The 20,693-nt window shown below is 35.9% G+C and overlaps 1 protein-coding gene and 1 pseudogene across 1 annotated transcript; one reads left to right on the forward strand and one right to left on the reverse strand.

Moving 5' to 3' along the window:
• Positions 1–12,339: 12,339 nt before the first annotated feature.
• Positions 12,340–13,290, reverse strand: LOC114632348 (taste receptor type 2 member 109-like). Its single transcript, XM_028780885.1, has one exon. It carries the CDS (start codon positions 13,288–13,290, stop codon positions 12,340–12,342), a length of 951 nt encoding a protein of 316 aa, XP_028636718.1.
• Positions 13,291–18,921: 5,631 nt separating this feature from the next.
• On the forward strand, positions 18,922–20,681 carry LOC114632503 (annotated as a pseudogene).
• Positions 20,682–20,693: the final 12 nt, after the last annotated feature.

Here is a 20,693-nt window from a genome sequence, read left to right on the forward strand (position 1 = left end):
GCTTGGAAAGCCTCTGCAACACCACTGCTGTGGCCTATTTTCTCCCACACATAATCAAGTAGTCTTTATCCTAGGAATGCAGGATTGGTGCAATATACAGAAATCCATCAATGTAATCCACTGTATAAAAAAACGAAAAAAAAAAAAAACACACACACATGATGATCTCCTAGATTCTGAGAAAGCATTTTACAAAATTCAACATCTCTTCATGGTAAAAGTCTTGGAAAGATCAGGAATTCAAGGCCCATACCTAAACATAGAAAAAGCAAGCCAGTAGCCAACATCAACCAAAATGGAGAGAACCTTGAAGCAATCCCACAAAAATCAGGGACTAGACAAGGCTGCCCACTCTCTCCCTACCTATCCAATATAGTACTGGAAGTCCTTTTCAGAGCAATTAGTCAACAAAAGAAAGTCAAAAAGGTACAAACAGGAAAGGAAGAAGTCAAAATTTCACTATTTGCAGATGATGAGATAGTATAATTAAGTGACCATAAAGCTTCCACCAGAGATCTCCTAAACAAGATAAACAACCTCAGCAAAATGGCTGGTTATAAAATCAACTCAAACAAATGAGTAGCCTTCCTCTATTTGATAAACAGGCTGACAAAGAAATTAAAGACATGACACCCTTCACAATAGTCACAAGTAATATAAAGTACCGTTGTGTCAATCTAACCAAGCAACTGAAAGATCTGTATGACAAGGACTTCAAGTCTCTGAAGAAAGAAATCGAAGAAGATCTCAGAAGACGAAAAGATCTCCCATGATCATAGATTGGCAGGATTAATATAGTAAAAATGTCCATCTTGCCAAAACAAATCTACAGATTCATTGCAATCCCCTTCAAAATTCCAAGTCAATTCTTCATAGAGATAGGAAGAACAATTTGCAAATTCCATTGGAATAACAAAATCGTAGGATAGTTAAAACAATGCTCAACAATAAAAGAACTTCTGGGAGAATCACCATGCCTGACCTCAAGCTGTAGTAACAGAGCAATAGTGGCAAAAACTGCATGGTATAGGTAGAGAGAGAGGCATGAATATCAATGGAATAGCATTGAGACCCAGAAATGAATCCTCACACCTATGGTGACTTTATCTTTGATAAAGGAGCTAAAACTGTTGAGTGGAAAAAGGACAGCATTTTCAATAAATATTGGGAGTTCTACTTGAGGTTAGCATGTAGAAGAATACAAATAGATCCATTTTTATCTCCTTGTATATGCTCAAGTCCAAGTGGATAAAGGACCTTCACCTAAAACCAGATACACTAAAACTAATAGAGGAGTAGATTGGGAAGAGCCTTGAATACCTGAGCACAGGGGAAATGTTCCTGAACAGAACACCAATGGCTTATGATCTAAGATCAAGAATTGACAAATGGGCTGGGTGGTGGTGGCGCATGCCTTTAATCCCAGCACTTGGGAGGCAGAGGCAGGTGGATTTCTGAGTTCTAGAGTTCAAGGCTAGCCTGATCTAGAGAGGGAGTGCCAGGAGAGCCAGGGCTACACAGAGAAACCCTGTCTCAAAAACAAACAAACAAACAAACAAAAAGAATAGATAAATGGGACCTCATAAAATTTCAAAGCTTCTGTAATGCAAAGATACTGTCAATAGAACAAAACAGCAACTAACAGATTGAAAAAAGTTTTATACCAGTCCTACATCTGATAGTGGGCTAATATCCAGTATATACAAAAACTCAAGAAATTAGTATCCAGACAACCAAATAACCCTATCTAAAAATGAGTTATAAAGAAGTCCCAAGTGGGGAAACTCAAATGGTCGAGAAGTACTTAAAGAAATGTATAATGTCCTTAGTCATCAGGGAAATGCAAATCGAAACAACCCTGAGATGGCACCTCACTCCAGTCAGAATGGCTAAAATCAAAAACTCAGGTGATAGCAAATGCTGGTGAGGATGTGGAGAAAGATGAACATTCCTCCATTGTTGGTGGGATTGCAAGGTGATACAATCACTCTGGAAATCAGTCTGGGGATTCCTCAGAAAATGGGATATAGCATTACCTGAGGACCCAGCTATACCAATTCTGGGCATATACCTAGAATATGCCCTAATATATAGCAAGTATACATGCTTCACTATGTTCATAGCAGCCTTATTTATAATAACCATAAGCTGGAAAGAACCAAGATGTCCTTCAAAAGAGGAATGAATACAGAAAATGTTGTACTTTTACACAATGGAGTGTTACTCAGCTATTTAAAAAAATGAATTCATGAACTTCTTAGGCAAATGGATAGAACTAGAAAATATCATCCCGAGTGAGGTAACACATTCACAAAAGAACACACCTGGTATTAGCCCCAAAGCTAGCAATACCCAAGATACAAATCACAGACTATATGAAGATCATGAAGAAGGAAGACCTTAATGTGGATGCTTTGATTCTTAGAATTAGTAACAAAATTCTCATGGGAGCAAATATGGAGACAAAGTGTCAGATAGAAACTGAAACCGTCTGGAGACTGTTCCAACAGTCTATCCATATCATGTGCAGTCACCAAAGGCAGATGCCGATGTGGATACAGGAAGTGATGCTGACAAGAGTCTGACATAGTTTTCTCCTTTGAGGTCTGCCAAAACCTGATATATAAAGAGGCAGATGCTAACAGCTAAGTATTGAAGTGATCTCAGGGCTACCAATGGAGGAGTTAAAGACTAAAGGAGCTGTAGGGGTTTCTGGCCCCTTGGGGAGAACAACATTAGCAACCAACCAGAGCTCCCAAGGTCTAATCCACCAGACTGGGAACACATAGGGACCCATGGTTCCAGCTGTATATGTAGGAGAGGATGTCTTTCTTGGGCATTGTAAAGGGTTATATTCATAAATGGGCACTAAGCCCATTCTTATTTTTAGGTAGACGTCATCTTCCCTATTAGAAGCTGTCAGAGGTCAAGAGCAACTCCATGCTCCTGTTGCTGCTTGGCTCAGACTGCAGCTCTGGCCAGCCAGATGCACTGGCCCATGACACCCATGCGATGCCAGCAAGGTGGGTGGCTCAGTCAATACACCATGTTGTCTACACAAAATGCTTGCCTGAGCGCAGACAATCCAGCTATCCATGTGGTACCTGGTAGAAATGAGACTATAATGTTTAATCATTATCTTAAGGCTTTATATATTTGGAAATGCTCAATTATCAAGATATCCACACAATTCGAGGTGTTACCCAATACCTAACCTAGATATTACAACTATCTCAAACTGCTAGAGACATAAGGAGATTCTCTGCCATCTTCTCCTCCTCCTCTTCTTTCCTTCTCTCTATCATTCCTACTTTATCTTCTCCTTCCTTTCTTCTGTCCTCCCTTATCAGCTCCTCCCACATCAGCTCCACTCCATACAATGTGGCAGCATCAGGAAACCATTCTGTTACATATCACCCTTCTTGTTAGAATAAAAAAAACAAAAAACAGAAAACTTTCCTTCAAAACATAATTAGAGCACAACTCTATCAATTTGTTTTTGTAAGGTACAAGATAAACCTAATACCCAGTCTAATATAATGTCAATAAAAAGACTATCATCATCTATCTTAACTTAAAAGACTATATAGCTCTGAACCTAGCTTATGTCTTGGCTTCAGAATGCATACTATCTGAAAACTATTTTCTCAAGTCCCCAGGCTTGGGGACTGAGGTGGTTATTATTAGGCTGCCTTTCTAGGGAAAAGTAATGATTCTATTGGAACAGGGAGGAATAGCTAAATTTGATTACATAGGCATAACTTATTGGTAGAAATATGTATGACTGTTATTAAGCTGAAGTTGAAATTTCTTAGATAGTACAAAATTTATTTTGATGCATATTCAAGTGTTTCATTGGTATAATTTCTTCTATTAATTAAAATTTGCTGGGTACACAGTCCTTCTTTAATTTTTTTAAACTGATCTGAGATGGTTAGCCTGTGAGTTTAGGACCTGTACCAAATTCATGGCTGAGTTTATTGTTAGTGTGCTTTCTATGTTTTAATTAAAAGTAGCTGAGAGGAATTATCAGACAACAGTCCAGATTTTCTTTACATAGATAGTTTTCAAAAACATCAGAAGTCCACAGAATTGACATTATAAATATTTGGGTTTTTTTTTATTATAGACCTGTTTGCTCCTGACAGCTTCCCCTTCTTGAATTTTAAGAAATTGAGCATCTTTGGAGTTATTCCAGTACTGGAGAGACAGCCACTAGGCAAGAATTTCTTCATTTCATCTACAGACAATACAGTCCAGAAATAAGAAACATTATGTGGAATAGTTGACTGGTAATCACTACCAAAGAGTGAAATCAGTCCTTAGATATTCTACATTTCTAGGTCTGTTAGATGATCCTGGGCCAGAAGGCTGAAGATCAGATGCTTCAGCGTTTTGAAGTACAGGGACTGTCCAGGTGTTCAGCAGTCTCTATAAATTGGCTAAGTTTTAGAAGCTATACTTTGTGCTTCCCACATTTTCAGGTAATTCTGTCATTCTAGATTTCTGATGGAGTTGAAGACTTATAGTCTCATAGCCAACCCAGGCTATTTAATTTGAGAGAACGGATTTAAGGATATGGTTTTCAGATGACATTCATTCTAAAGCCAAGACATAAGCCAGGTACAGAACTATACTCTTTTAAGTTAAGATACATGACAATAATTTTTTTATTGATAATATATTGGATTGGGTTTTAGGTCCATCTTGTATCTTACTCTTTAAAATTCATATGGTTGTGCTCTATTTATATTTTGAGGAAAAGCTTTTATTTTTTTATTCTAACAAGAAGGGTGATATTGTAGCAGAATAATTTCCTGCTACTGCTACATTATTTGCAATAGCTCAGTGATGTGTGAGGAGTGAAGGAAGGAAGAGGAAGAGAAAGTGGAGGATTGAGAACTAGAACAGGGAGAGGAGGAGAAGATGGGTGAAGATATCTGTGTGTGTTTAGTAGTTGAAGGCAGTTATAATATCTAGGTTAGGTATTCGGTAACAATGCTAATTGTGTGGGCATCTTTTTACTTGAGCATTTCCAAATATATAAAGCCGTTGGATAATAATTAAGCTTTAGAGTCTCATTTATACTGGGTACCGTGTGGATGGCAGGCATTATCAGGGGCTCAGTCAAACATTGTGGAGAAAGAGTGGTGGATTGGCAGTCAGCATGTAGAAAAATGAAAATAGATCCATATTTGTCACCTTGCAGTAAGCTCAAGTCCAAGTGGGTCAAGGACCTCAACATAAAACCAGATACACTGAATCTAATAGAAAAAAGTGGGAAAGAGTCTTGAACTCGTTGGGACAAGGGAAAATTTTCTGAACAGAACATTAATGGCTCAGGCTTTAAATCAGTAACTGATAAATGCGAACTCTTTAAACTGAAAAGCATTTGTATAGCAAAAGACACCATAAATAATACAAATTGGCAACCTGTAAATTGGAAAAAAATTTCACTAGCCCTACGTCTAACAGAGAACTAATATCTAAAACATATAAAGAACTCAAGAAATCAAAAAGGAAAACCCAAATAATCCACTTAAAAACTTGGGTATAGAGCTAAACAGAGAATTCACAACAGAAGTATCTCAAATGGCTGAGAATCACTTAAAACAAAATGTTTGAAGTCCTTAGTCGTTAGAGAAATGGATTTAATATTAGCAGCAATTATTTTTGTAAGTTGTTAAAGAATATATAATTCAATAAATCTTTATGTTACCTTTTGACAAATTCTCTGTAGTGATACAAAACACTTTTCTGTAATTTCTTTATTAATTCAATTCCCATATTCAATCACAGACATAAATGTTCTCACACAAGGAAGTATATCTCTCCCAGCAATCACCATAGCTGTCTTGGTCACCTTTTCACAGTACTGAGGAGGCTCATTCTGCTGAGTTATGAGGACTAAAAGTGAAGCTCAGGGAACAGGTCTCTGTGTGAGTATGAGGAGGCATGAATTCCACCCAAACTTACCAAGCCACAACTAACAATAAGGAACAAAAGTGACACAGACTGCTCTGGGATCTAGGCTTTGATTAGATAAAGACTCAGCATCTTTGACAAGTGTGTGACATCCCAGCACAGTTCCTTTTCTTGCTCTGGTTACAGAAGAGTCAATTTCTTCCACCCATATGAAGAGCATTTGGGGCCTCTTGTCAGTCTTCTCAAGGTGAAAGATCAGGCAGGGGCTGCCACCTGACTTCAGGAAATCAAGTGAGCATACTTCAAACCCAGAGAAACTTCCCTCAATAGGAATAAACAATCCTTAGTAGAGCATCAGGAGACTTCCTTTAATAGAAGATGCTTTGATTGACACACCTCCTCCATCCTCTGGCAGTCTGTCTCTTGCTGGCTCAAAGCATCTACTTCCTAGTGATTCTTTCAAAACAATGTGTCACATATCATAGAAGGAGAAAATAACATCAAACAATTGGGTCGCACATTATAGAAGGAGAAAATAGCATCTGACAGTTGTCCTCTGACCTAGTACAGGTGCTGTGGCATTTGAACAAGTAAAAAATAAATACAGAGAAAGAATTCATTCTACTTCCAGATGTTAACAGAGAGTATTTAACAGAGAACTTCAACATTCCTGTAGGATTCCTAAAGGTGGAGAGCATAGAATGTATCACAGAACAAAATGGCCGTAAATACACAGACAAGAGACATGGAACAAAGAGAGAGTGGTTTTGTCTTCTAACATTCAGTTCAACTCAAATGCAAATTTTACTACAGATAAGTAAAGACTGTAGAGAGCTACATCATATTTTTAGCCTCTGTATAATCGATACTCCACTTCCTTTTCTGGGACTGAGCATGAATATATAACCAAGTGAACAAGATCATTGTTTCATGTTGTAAGACCTAAGAGACAGAATACAGCCTAGGCATAAAATTGCCAGTCTAAAGGAGAAAGCAATACTTCAGACAATGATCATAAATACTTTGCCCTTATTAGAAACTATTGTAAAATCAGTGAACAGAATTAGTGTGGAAATTCAAAGGTTCCTAATGATTTGGGGACAATAGATGCTGTGGGACAATCACAAAAGACAATTTTTAGAAACCTTGTAAAGACAGTGTGTGTTATTTAACACTTGAAAATGGACCAAAAGTCTTGAGAGGCATTACTGATGAAATTATTCTTTTCTTAATGCTTTACAGGGAGGTATCAATAAGAAGAGCATGAATGACAATGCGTTAAGCCACCTAGCTCGAGTCTATGCAAAACTATGTAGAAGTTTTTATATAACACGACTCACAGTAGTTACCAATTATTCTGCAGATTTAAAGACAGATATTTTTTTAATTTTCTAAAGTATGGCATGATGTCTGCAATTAGCTTTAAGGTAAGCACATAGAGGAAGTTCTTCTGCCAATGGTAACTGCAGTCAATTATTAGATAGAGTGCTATATTTAAGGCTGATATTTCCTGGTCAGTGGGATATGACATCAGATCATATTTATTAAAAGCTGCAGATATGACAGGAATCCATGTCAAAGAGAAGAGGATACCTGTTCCCAAGAATAATGTATTTTGGGTCATGCAACTGTTAATGTCCTCATATTAAAGTGGAATAACCAGTATCCTGGGTACTCACTGAAAATTATAAACGAAGTCCTTTAAAATATCACCTGCATGTGTCTCTGCCCTCCACTTTCTCATAAACATTTGATTCTTTCTTACATGTCCACACCTGCAATCATTTCTGTAAACTCATTGAGAAGTTTGTCTTCCCCACGATATCTTAAGACTTGCCTCTCTGGTGTTCTTGTGGCAAAGTCCTCATTTCAGACCCTGTACTAAGTGAAGCTAGAGTGATCAAGGTCCTCTGTGGTTTGGTCTCTGCTCTCATGGTTTTGTACTTGCTGTGGAGAGGACTGGTTCACAGGAGCATTCATTATTCCATGATGTTCCTACCATGTCTTGTGCATAGCTGGGAACACATGGGGTTTCAGAAACCCAACCTGTCACGAGCTATCTAAGGTAGGCTAAGGGTTGCAGGTGGCCCATTGCTTTTGCATGGCTTACAATGGGTGAGGTCTATGAGACAAAGTCCCAACGATACTTCATTCCAGTATTGCTTCTTGCAGATGATATATCACATCTCCCACTAAGAATGAGTTCTCCTGACTAAAGAGAGCTAAAGAGAAATATCTAAGGACAGAGAGATGTGAATAAGCATTCTATGAGATGTAGGTGAGGTCTGCCTTCACAGAGAGCAAAATGTCACCAATCTCAGCTTTATGCATGGAATGCAGGTATTTTTGTCTTCTCCATTGAGGAGCCCCTGCTACATGTTTAACTCCTGGTTTCTCTGATGATCTGTAGTGAAAGACCTTTGTTCTCCAAATATATAACTAGAAGCAAGCTACTCACAGTTTAGGGTTAAAAAAAAAGAACTCTACTAAAGTGTTGCTTTAATGTCTTCTAAGAGAAAAAGATTTCATTTAAATTAGGTTTATTCCTATATCCATAACTACTGGTAGACATACATGAAAAGGAATAGCATTAAAGCAACCATGCTATAAGCTAAAAACATGGGAAATATGATTGCTGTATAGTTTTTGATGAATTACTGGCAAGGGGTAACAAAAGTGTCATAATAGAACACTACCTTCTAGATACACCTACCTGCTGCATTAAGTCATGGTGGGCAAAGACATTTTTTGCCACGAAATAAACCTACCAGTTTATTTTGTGTATGTCAAGTGTAGGAATTGTCTTCCATTCCCTTCTCACCTGTTTCTGTAGGAAAGTCTTTCCTTATAAATTTTTGTGCTGGTGGAATCTAAAGTGTTACAACCTAGAGTGAAAGGTGCCATAGTGGGATTGGGAAAGCTTCTTGATGTGTGTGCCCCATGATAGGATCTAAGTTCTGTCTATTCTGATGGTTTATGAAATCTCAATATCAGCACCCATACCACAGACCCAATACTAGGCCCATTTGAATTTTCAGATCTCTTATTATTTGCACTTGTCTTTCTCCCCTGAAAGAAGATAGGTCCATTTTGAAGGTAAGACTATTTTAATTGTCAGAGTTTTCTATAAAATAACTTTTATTTTCTCAGATGAAATGATTAGGTGAGAGCTGTATCAAGATATGCATCCACGAAGCTTGGCGTGGGCACTGGGCACTACCTCTTTTTTTCTAACTATTCCTAGGCCTAGGACTAGAATTTTCTAGTCTCTATAGAATCTAGACTTTTGACAGCTCAGATCTTGAAGGTTCAGCTTCTATCCTTTTTCGGTTAACCTTGGTCTAGAATGTTTTGAGTCTTTGGGATTTACTGCTGAGTAAACTCACCCTTTCTAATTCTTTCTAAACTCTGGCTAGCTGGTTCAAATCAGCTGTTCTGGCTCAAATTCCTCTCCAAGATACTTGATTCAATCTGGCTTCTCTAAGCTTCTGAATGGATTTCCCTGTTTGTCCTTAAACCTACTTGGGCAATTTGTTCTAATCTCTCTCTTTCTTATTTTCTGGCTTCAGCTGCTTATGCTAACCTGCTTTGAACTGCAAATCAACTCAATTCCACTTCGGTGAACTTACTTGACTGATAGCAAACTTATTTTCTCTTTCTGAACTTCCCTTAAGTAGCTTTTCTTTCCTGTGATGTTTTCATGAGAATTGAGTATATCTTATCTCTGACTTATTCTGTTAAATCATTCTTTGATTCATCATTTTGTCTGCTCATGAAATATGAGTCACTTTCAAGCATGACTGTTTCCTTCTATAATCTAACCTAACTTTCATTGTTTTTGATTACAGATATCTCAGTAGTCTAGTGAGAGAGATTGCTGAATTAAATTCTTCTACAGTTTTCATTATTTCTTTTTTACATTCTTATTTTGTTATATACTATTTGTATGTCTTTCAAATGATTATTGTATGGACGTGAGCATTTTGAAGATATTTTGGATTTTCTTTCTTTGTCCATTAACCCATCAGGCCTCTGAAGGAAACACACTGTAACTCATTTACTCTGAAGCCCTTATGCCCCTATCTGTCATTGGTGAAGTTTATTAAACTTGATTTTCAGTATATTTGTATATCTCTTAACTAAAAAGTTTATTTGTTTAGAACTCTAGCAACTAAGGTTTCATCTTTTCATATTATTCGTATTCCCCCTTTCTCAGGTTGCATCCCTTACTTCCTCTTCAAGACAGCTGTGAGTTATGATCATTAAAGAGATGTGAATGGGAAGGATGGTCTTTTGTAATAATGAAAAAAATCAGGTCAAATGAGCAACAAAAATGTGGAATAATAAGAATACTGGGTAGATAAACTCATTTCTGACCAGTGTACGATTCATAGCCAAATGGGAAAGCTGAACTCAATCTATGCCTATGTAAAGTAGCCCCAAATATACTGAGTATTTACATAATTTTTGAATCAGTTATTCAAAAGCATTATTAAATACTGTATGATCAACTGGCACAGTATACCCATGAATTAGATGGTTAACAATATTGTAAAATTTATAAATGAAAATGTAGGAAAGGGAGATTTCAACTAAAAATTTAGTTTATGTGTGTGTATGTGCCTGCGCATTAATCAATGACCTTGTATAGAAAAATCAAATAAGAAAAGCCCATTTTTGGTGTGAAATACTTCAAGAATAGAATGCTTGGCCTGTGATATTATTAGATATCTTTATATTGTAGGAAGAACCTTAGGAAAATATTGAGCTAATTTTATACATTGCTGATAATCTCTGAGCTTAGAAAGTTCCATATATCCCTTTGACTTTCATATCCATTTTTCATATTTTCTAATATGTTTTGTTCCATATTCAAGTACTTAGGTTAAAGTATACAGAGGAAATATAAACAGCAAAATAATGCAATATTTGCATCTTAGCACATGAAAACTCAACATATCACATGTCATTGGTTAGAAAATATTTAAGGCTATTATATGTACAGAGTAGTGTTATGCATCTTAACCATGAGGGAAAGTACACACATGTGGAGAAAGCCATGGACCCAATCCTTGGCTTAGCAAATTTAGCTGTCTGCTTTTATTTATTTAAGATGAGAGATGGAGAAGCAAAAATGTGATGAGTATATGATGTAACCATCTCAAATTTTCTTCAAGGATTTTAAAAACTGAGTCATGATGAAAGCCAGTGGATGACACTGCATTTAATATATTTAATTCCTAGAGTTATGCATTAATTCCCAAGACCCAGAAATATAGGAAGATCTTATCTTGGAAATTAATTGTAGAGAAGTTCAGTTACTTTATTTCAGAGCATACTATTTCTCGTGAAAACATATTCAAATGGTGTAATGAATGGTTGTTATCTATACACTTGTTTCAATGAATGTGTGAACATTTGATGGGAATATGGGTAAGTATAAGTTTGACCCAGAAATTTGAAAGAATTAAGGATAAACATATAACTGAACAAAGAACTCTTCATCTCTAATAAAATTCAAAACCATATCATACTGATGATTAAACTGCATAAAACACTGGGTATTTCCCGAAGATCTATTGCATATGTACCATATTCTACAACTAAATCTTTGAAACTACTTCAGGAATTTATATAATTTTAGAGATTTTTAAATGACTACTAAATAATAAATACTAAAAAGAGGTATACATTTGAAGTTTTGCTATTGATTGTGTGGGAGTCATCAATAACATATTTCACATGATAATAAGGATTCTGTAATATTAAAAATATAAAAATAACAATTTCAAATTAATATTTTAGAACTATAATAATCTTATGTATCTTATATGTTAAAGTAAAATAGGTTATATTACTTTCCCTAAAATAATATACTTTGCACCTAGAAATGTAGGTGAAATTGTCTTAATAATTATGAAAGTATTTTAGAATGGTTGGTAATGATTGTATTAAAAAATATGCAGTAACTCAAACACAGTAGTTTCATGGTTCCAAAAAATTTGCAAAAATAAATCCAATTGAGCTACGTATCTATTAAACTATTTTTATTCCCACGTATTAAAAATTCTATATTAAACTACACATTTCTCCTTTTAAGTTTTATTCACATATTCTACATTATATGGTTTCAGTCATATTATTTTGTCACAGTTTGTTATAGACATCAACATAGGTCATAACCAAAAATCTCTGTGATTAATATTTGATGCAAAATTTATATAATTTTGACGTATTTATGTTTTAGTGAAATATAAACAAGACCTTTTTGATAAAAGTGTTAAGAAATAACCTTGCACACACCTTGCTAAGTTAATAATAGCTTTAATTAGTGGTTATTGCAAGTAAACATCAAATTCATTCAGTGAGGTCAAATAATATTTAAAACTTGAAAATGAAAAAAACAGAGAAATTTTATTCCACATAACTTGACCTGCATTTCAGCCACAAGAACACGGAGATAGAGGCCTGTCTCAGGTTCCTGTCTCCCAGAATCAAGACATATGTATGAAATGAAGGAAAAGCTATATATACAATATGACAAAATAAAATAAAAAGATGCTTCTTCAGTAATTCATGTTTCCAAAGTTGTACTAACAGAGACAGGACAAAAATGGAGAATAATAGGAGAAAGGCAATCACAGTTTGCAAGGCTTTGAAGTGGGCCATTGTGCTGGCATCTCTGCATCCTTGAACATGCTGCTGCATCTTCTTGTGATGTGTCCATAGGGAGAAGATGAGCAGGAGAAAAGTTGACAGGGACAAAATAAATGGGACAGACAAGAAAATAATGTGAAGCCATAACACAAAACTTTGACAATTTTCATGGTAATAAGAAACAAAGCTGTATGACATGTTTATTTGATGATATTCATTTATACACATGTTAATTCCCAAGTTAACTAGTAAAATGTTTGAAAACAAGAGGACCAGCGACACCAGTAATGTAACTGAAACTACTTTTTTAACTCTCCACTTTAGGTAAAGAAAAGGAGAATTAGAAAAATTTGCTATCTTGAAAAAATAAAAGACACTGAGGCATGTAGCAAGCCAGATACTGATATGATTAGCTGAAGTCCATAGATTACTAGTGAAATGTGCCATTGTTCTAATAGTAACTAAATCTGCATCCAGAAAGGTAATTAGGGACCCTATTAGTACAAACCCGAGGAGAAAAATTCTCGAAGTTGCCAAAGCAGTGAGGATTTGATTAACTAATGATATATTTTTTCTCTTAACCCAATCCATGCATTGCACCAAGGCCATGAATCCATTTCCAATTATTCCAATAATTAATTCAATGAATAAAATTATTTGAAGTATGCTCTGGAAAGTATCAAATATTCTCTTCAAAAGATCCTCCATTTTTTGTATTAGTTCTAAAGATTTACAAGCACTTTCATTTGAAGTGCTATTTTTAACATGCAATTTTGAAGATTTCTGAGTTGACTCTCATAAAATACTTATGCTTAACTTTCCCACACACAATAATAGAGAAACGAACAATACAGTTACGGATTCTGAAGCTCTTTCCATGAAAATGTGTCTTCTCATACAGGTCAGGAGAGTCAGATCAGTAGTGCTTTGCTCACACACAGATCCTGTAGTATTTTCTAGACAGAGATAAAGAAGTGATTGAAAACTTCTATGCTTTTGCAAGGGAAAACATATGAGTTTCATCACTTACTTATATTTTCATCAATCTATGTATATAAAAAAAACAACAAAATTTAAAATGATATGGGTCTCTCTTATTTTTAAGGCTTTATAATTACAGCAAATTTCACAGACTTTACAATATGATATCCTTATCTCTCATATTCTTATCTCTGTACGGTGTCATGAGAATATTTAATCTTCCAATATTTAGAGGTAAACACAATATTTTTTCATTATCTCATATGTATATATACGTGTATACAATGCTCACCTGTAAGTATGTATTTAATGAGATTCGAATAATTTTTAAATTTTTCTATACTGTATCTACATTGGCCAATATTATGTGCACATAGATCATGCTCAGCAGTGTCCAAGTTGCTTAGGTCAGTTTAATTATGAGCTTTCCATGTTACCTGATGGAATAGGACTACTCCATCCATGAATGTTAGAGAGGAAACTCTACTTTTGCTGTGACCAGTCAACAAAGAAGATTAACTCATCCACAACATAAGACACCTCCTTATTCATGGCTCCTCTTTTAAATGTTACTATAGATTCTTCCATTAGCAGTAAACACCATGCGACTGCAGCCACCTCTCACTTAAACTTCTTGTAGTATCTGCACTGTAAACATAACTGCTTATCACCAAAGCAGAAGTCTGTCAGGCATGCTGGGAAACATAAAGTACACTTTGATATAGTCATAAATCAGTTCTACCTAATGGTCAATATAGAACATAATTTGAGAAACTAAGGGAGGGTTGCCAAATATAGTGTAGATGGCAAAGAATAAGATGCAGTGATTTAATGTCTCTGACTAACAATACTTTCAGTCCCTGAAGCAATACTGGGGGAAGAAAGTAAGCAATTTGAAGACACAGAAGTCTCCATCTTTTGGTGGTTTGTTCTATGAAGAAGGCATAACAGACAGGTGTGGGACATATCAGAGAAACATCTAAGAATGGAAAAACACACATACCTTCAGTGTAGAGGCAGGCTGTTTCCTGTGACTTGGAACCTTCCAGGTAACCAATGAGGTCAAGTATGAAGAGAAACAAATAGAAACAGGACAAGGGGTAGAGCTGAGGGGAATGAATAATGATAGTGAGACTTCATGTGCTTTCAGAAAAGCCTCAGGTCTTAGATTTATGACAAAAACTACACTGACCTGCAGGGAGCTCTTCACAATAACCACATTTTTCAACTTTTTAATGGATAATTTATTGACATTTAAAAGACAACTGTGGGTTTTCTTCCTATTCATTTGTGAACAAAAAAACCAGAGTATTTTTGTAAGATTTAAACACGGTGTTATTCATTGCACTCATGTGCACACACTACTGCAAATACACAGTATTTTTTCCTTTTACTTCACTTATTGGCATTCTGTTCTAATCACACCAATCACAAATATTTTCTCATTATTTTACTTCTTTTTGTAAATAAATGTTAAGCAGTTCACAGCTTCTGGGGACATTTTTTTCCAAATAGTTTTTTTTTCTTTCCTGTTGAACGAGATAATAAAGAACACTGGATCCAGTAGCCATCTGCCTCTGAGGAAAATCACTCATAAAGTAAATTTTAAAGTATTCTTCAGAAAAGAAAAGTTGCTGTGACTTAGTAAAGAGTTTCCCATTCATGAATTCTGAACTTGAATAATGGTATAATGCAGTAAAAAAAAAAGATAAGAAAATTTCTATCACTTTTAGTAGCAAGATTCCAAACTCCACCCACTTCGCAAACTACCAAGTCAATGCCACCTTTAATGTGTGAGTACACCTTAAAAACAATAATATTCATTTTCATGTTTTAGAAAAGATTTTCTTTGATGAGCAGCCCACAAAATGATAGTGTAATTTAGAGTCAAGGAAAGACTGATTTTAATAAAAATGCTTTTTGCAAAATGTATGTTACTTAAAGTACATTTGGAGCATCACATAGAAATTGTGAGGGTTCAATTTCTTTCCCTTTCAGTCACTAATACTTCTATAGGCCTTTGTAACTAAATGAAGACATTAAAGAAGAAGTATTTTGAATCACATCCTGATAAATTTCATTCTGACTTACAATCATCATAGCTTCCTCCTGACCAACAGCAGTCCCTGGGGAAAGAGTCTAAATTGAGAATGGCACACAACATTATTCTAACATTTCATCTACAAAGTAAAATTAAAATGCAGCTTGAATTCCAAATCCAGAATAGAGTGCATTGAAAATGATACACTTTATTGTTTGTCAATCATCTATCAATATTCCAGAATTTTCTATAAAAGTGAGTGCCTCAGAGCAAAGAGCCCCCACTTATTCTAAAGACAGTGATAATGTATCTGTTTTATGTAAAATTAATTGTATATCATTTTATTTTTTATTTATGACTGATTACACAAAATTTTAAAAATTCACAAAATGTTTAATCAGCTTTGATATTATTTATTCCTCCATACCAAAATAAATAAGTCAGTAGTTATAATTAGATGTATATATTTCCATCAATATTTATTTTATTACATTAAAAGACAACTGAGCCAATTGCAATAGGCTTAGGACAGCTGAATCACCTGGAAAGAAGCACTCCAACTTGTTGAGCTGTGGGCCTTCCAAGTTATGCAATGCATTCCAAGTCTCCAGCTTTAAGGAAATATGTAGGGTGGATTTTTAATGATGTAACCGTCTTTGAGTTACTGATGTTCCTATCAGTAACCCTTCATAAATATTTCCATTAGTAACACCAATAAAACCCATTAGGTCCCCAAGTTAAACTTTTGCAATTTGATCTGTCATCAGTTCCAAATAGGAGTGAGCAGATGGTTTTTTATTTCCCCAAAAAAGTATTTTCACATCACACTATTTAAATCCAATCTGAAAGTGGTTGGGGACTCCCAAGAGTGTATGAGCAAAATAATATGGAATTGTTAGATTTAAAGGAAAAGTATTACACAAGGTTAGATAGATATGAAACTAAGTGGATCTGGAAAGGCTTGGGGTGAGGGTTAAAATGTATCAAAGTATAATGTATGAAATCCTCAAACACTAAGAAAGTAGTTTTAAATCATGGTACATCAGTGATAGCAATTTACATAGGCAAATATCAGATGATCACAATCCTCCTGAAAATTTTAATCTTTTTATTATGATCTAGGTACTGGGTTTCAAAATTTTACTAGCTGACATGAAAAAATCAAAAGGTAAACATGGATGTGCAAAAATAAATACAGCAGTAAAATGTAAGATAATATGCTTCTTCTACATGTGAGTAAATGAGATTATTAGCTTCAAGTGCAACCTTAACCTTGGAAGATGAAGAAAGCAAAATATGAAATTCGTGAAGAGGGCCAAACTTGTTCTCTGTTAGGAATAATAAGCCAGCATTGAAACATTGTATGTCACAGTGCTGTGCTTTCTTGCTTGAGGTGTGTCAAATAATTAAAGAAAAGAATTTTAATACACAAGTAGCAACCAAACAGTGATAGAATTTCATGTCAGACAGTGGATCCCAATTACATGAGCATGACAGGCAACGTCTTTCATATAAGAATCTACATACACCCTGTTTCTTCGTTCTTAGCTTCTGTTTGAAAAAAAATAACATGGGAATATGTTTATATATAACACTAAAATAGACCAGAAAGTCAACGTCTAAATGATAGATTTTGTGTCTCTGTGAGTGTAGTAGAGGATCTGAAATGAGACTGCCTCTTGCTTTCCATTTATTTCTGTAAGCTACGCTATGCCCTTGAATGTGAGCTTGACTTACTTCACATCTAATAAAGAGAATAGAACCATGGCATAGGGATGCCACTCTTGGCAGTGCTTGTTTTGTTAGTTTCCTATAGGCAAAAATGTCTCAAATCATCAAATGTATCCAAATTTTAGTTTCTCTAACTATGATCACTTTTCTTCTCAAACAATTTATAAGGAATGGACTATGTTACAAAGCATAGCTTCTCTGGCCAAATCCCAGTTTAAATCTGAATCCTGACAATGCCCAGGAAAATTACTAAGTTGGTTAGCATTCACTTTTTTCAAAAAGTTACTGCAGGGAGATTTTAAGTTTATAAATATATAAAAGAAATAGATGAAATTGTAGTTAAATTAAGCTTTACCTCAATCTTGTTGCTTAAATCTATCCTGTTGGCATAGTGGTTTGTGTTAATGCCATAAATAATAAATACTTCAGAAATGTGTGCTCATAATGTATTCTTATCATTAAACCTCAAGTAAGAGATAAAAAATTAACAGAAATATAACAAATCATTGTTATTATAGAAAATTTATGTAAGTGTTTTAGTTATAGCTTTTATATTCTCTCCAAGTGGCACTACATTTGATCAGTGTCAGAAACATGCTTAGCAAATACACACACACACACACACACACACACACACACACACACACACACATATATATATATATATATATATATATATATATATATATATATATATATAAAACTAATCCCCTGTCATGAGTTTAGATGATGCAGATGTTCCCTTTTGCTGAGGCATCTGAAGACAAAAAAGAATTTCAAGAGACACAGATTTTGGAACAGTGAGCTCACAGCTTGCACCTGAAAACTGATAGGAGAAGGTAAAATTGTCAGCTGAATTCTCAGTTGAGATTTCACCCCAGGTATGAGAGCCTAGTCACTGAAATTTCAGCCATACTTTTCCTTTTTGGCATCTTTATAACACTGAATAAAAGATAGTAACATCTATTGAAATGTCTGCCTTTTGCTGTTCGCAAGGGCACATTGTTGGGCTGTTTGTCCTCACTTAACTCTGAGTTAAATAGGCAACCCATCCACAGAAAAGATTTTGGAAGTCATTTTAAAATAAACATGCTTAGGACAGAAAAGAAGGAAACCTCGTTCCCATAGCCACATTCTCAGTGAACGCTAACAGTATATAGCAATTTGCCAATGTAAAAGTCATTACATAGCCCATTAAATACTACCATCTCTACCTACTTTACACAGCCACAACACACGGTGTTAGCATTCCTGTTTGTCCTCTTACTTGAGCTCATCTTTGCAAGAGAACCAGCAGAGTGTTTCTGCCCCTGAAGGTCAGTGCATTTTTCAACTCGTAGGAATTGACTCAAAAATCTCCCATTCTATTCTTTTTCCCTTCTTTTTATATCTTTAATGTAAATATCGTAAAACTGTGAGAATTTTTAGTATATATTCAGTGTTTAGAAGATGATTGATGGATGGTGTTAGTTCACTGGAGACGAGGCTTAGTCAAAGGATCTGTCTGCAAAGTACCTGGAAAAGCTACCGTCTCAGCAAAGGTTATAATTGTTTATAGAAGTGAAGCATTTCTAAAGAAGGTAACAAACAAGAAAAGGAAAATGCTAAAGCCAATCAATGAAAGAGTAACTACAGTGGATGCTGAGCTAGAATTTGCCACTCAGCCCAATACAACCGGAAAACAACTTTTTGACCAGGTTGTAAAACCAGTTGGTTTAAGTGAGGTCTGGTTTTTTGGGCTGCAATATGTAGACAGCAAAGGATATTCTTCTACATGGTTAAAACTGAATAAAAATGTAACATAGCAAGATGTTAAAAAAGAAAATCCTTTACAGTTCAAGTTTAGAGCTAAATTTTTTCCTGAAGATATTTCTGAGGAATTGATTCAAGAAATGACACAGAGACTTTTCTTCTTGCAAGTTAAAGAAGCCATCTTAAATGATGAGATATATTGCCCACCAGAAACTGCAGTTCTTTTGGCTTCGTATGCTGTTCAAGCCAAGTATGGAGATTATAATAAAGAGATTCACAAACCAGGCTATCTGGCTAACGACAGACTCTTACCACAGCGTGTTTTGGAACAACACAAACTGACCAAAGAACAGTGGGAGGAGAGAATACAGAATTGGCATGAGGAACACAGAAGGATGCTAAGGGAAGATTCGATGATGGAATACTTGAAGATTGCACAAGATCTAGAGATGTATGGTGTCAACTACTTTGAAATCAAGAGTAAGAAGGGTACAGAGCTCTGACTGGGTGTTGATGCTTTAGGTCTGAATATTTATGAGCATGATGACAAGTTAATACCAAAAATTGGTTTTCCCTGGAGTGAAATCCGAAATATTTCATTTAATGACAAAAAATTCGTTATAAAGCCAATTGACAAAAAGGCACCTGATTCTGTCTTCTATGCACCTCGTCTGAGAATCAATAAGCGAATTTTGGCCTTATGTATGGGAAACCATGAACTGTACATGCGAAGGAGAAAGCCTGATACTATTGAAGTACAACAGATGAAGGCTCGGGTCCGGGAGGAAAAACATCAGGAGCACCTAGAAAGGGCACAGTTAGAGAATGAAAAGAAGAAACGAGAAATAGCAGAAAAGGAAAAGGAAAGAATAGAATGTAAGAAGGAAGAGCTGATGGAGCGTCTGAGGCAAATCGAAGAGCAGACAATGAAATCCCAGAAAGAACTAGAAGAACAGACACTGAAAGCTCTGGAACTGGAGCAGGAGCGCCAGCGAGCGAAAGAGGAGGCAGAACGGTTAGACAGGGAGCGCCGGGCTACGGAAGAGGCCAAGTCCTCAATAGCCAAGCAAGCTGCTGACCAGATGAAGAACCAAGAGCAGCTGGCAGCAGAACTTGCCGAATTCACTGCAAAGATCGCACTTTTAGAAGAAACCAAGAAGAAAAAGGAAGAGGAAGCTACTGAGTCGCTGCACAAAGCTTTTGCGGCTCAGGAAGACATGGAAAAGACCAAAGACGAGTTAAAAACTGTGATGTCTGCACCTCCTCCACCGCTCCCGCCCCCAGTCATCCCTCCCACAGAGAACGAGCATGATGAGCACAGTGTGGATGCCAGCACCAAGCTGTCCAGCGAGGGGGTGATGAACCACAGAAGCGAGGAAGAGCGGTGACAGAAACTCAGAAGAACGAACGCCTGAAGAAGCAGCTCCAGGCGTTAAGTTCAGAATTAGTCCAAGCCAGAGATGAAACCAAGAAGACCCAGAATGATGTTCTTCATGCTGAGAATGTCAAGGCAGGCCGTGATAAGTACAAGACTCTGCGACAGATCCGACAAGGAAACACAAAGCAGCGCATGGATGAGTTTGAAGCCATGTGAGAGCCCGTTTTT

Source organism: Grammomys surdaster, unplaced genomic scaffold, assembly GCF_004785775.1.
Source record: "Grammomys surdaster isolate TR1022 unplaced genomic scaffold, NIH_TR_1.0 373, whole genome shotgun sequence".
NCBI lineage: Eukaryota > Metazoa > Chordata > Mammalia > Rodentia > Muridae > Grammomys > Grammomys surdaster.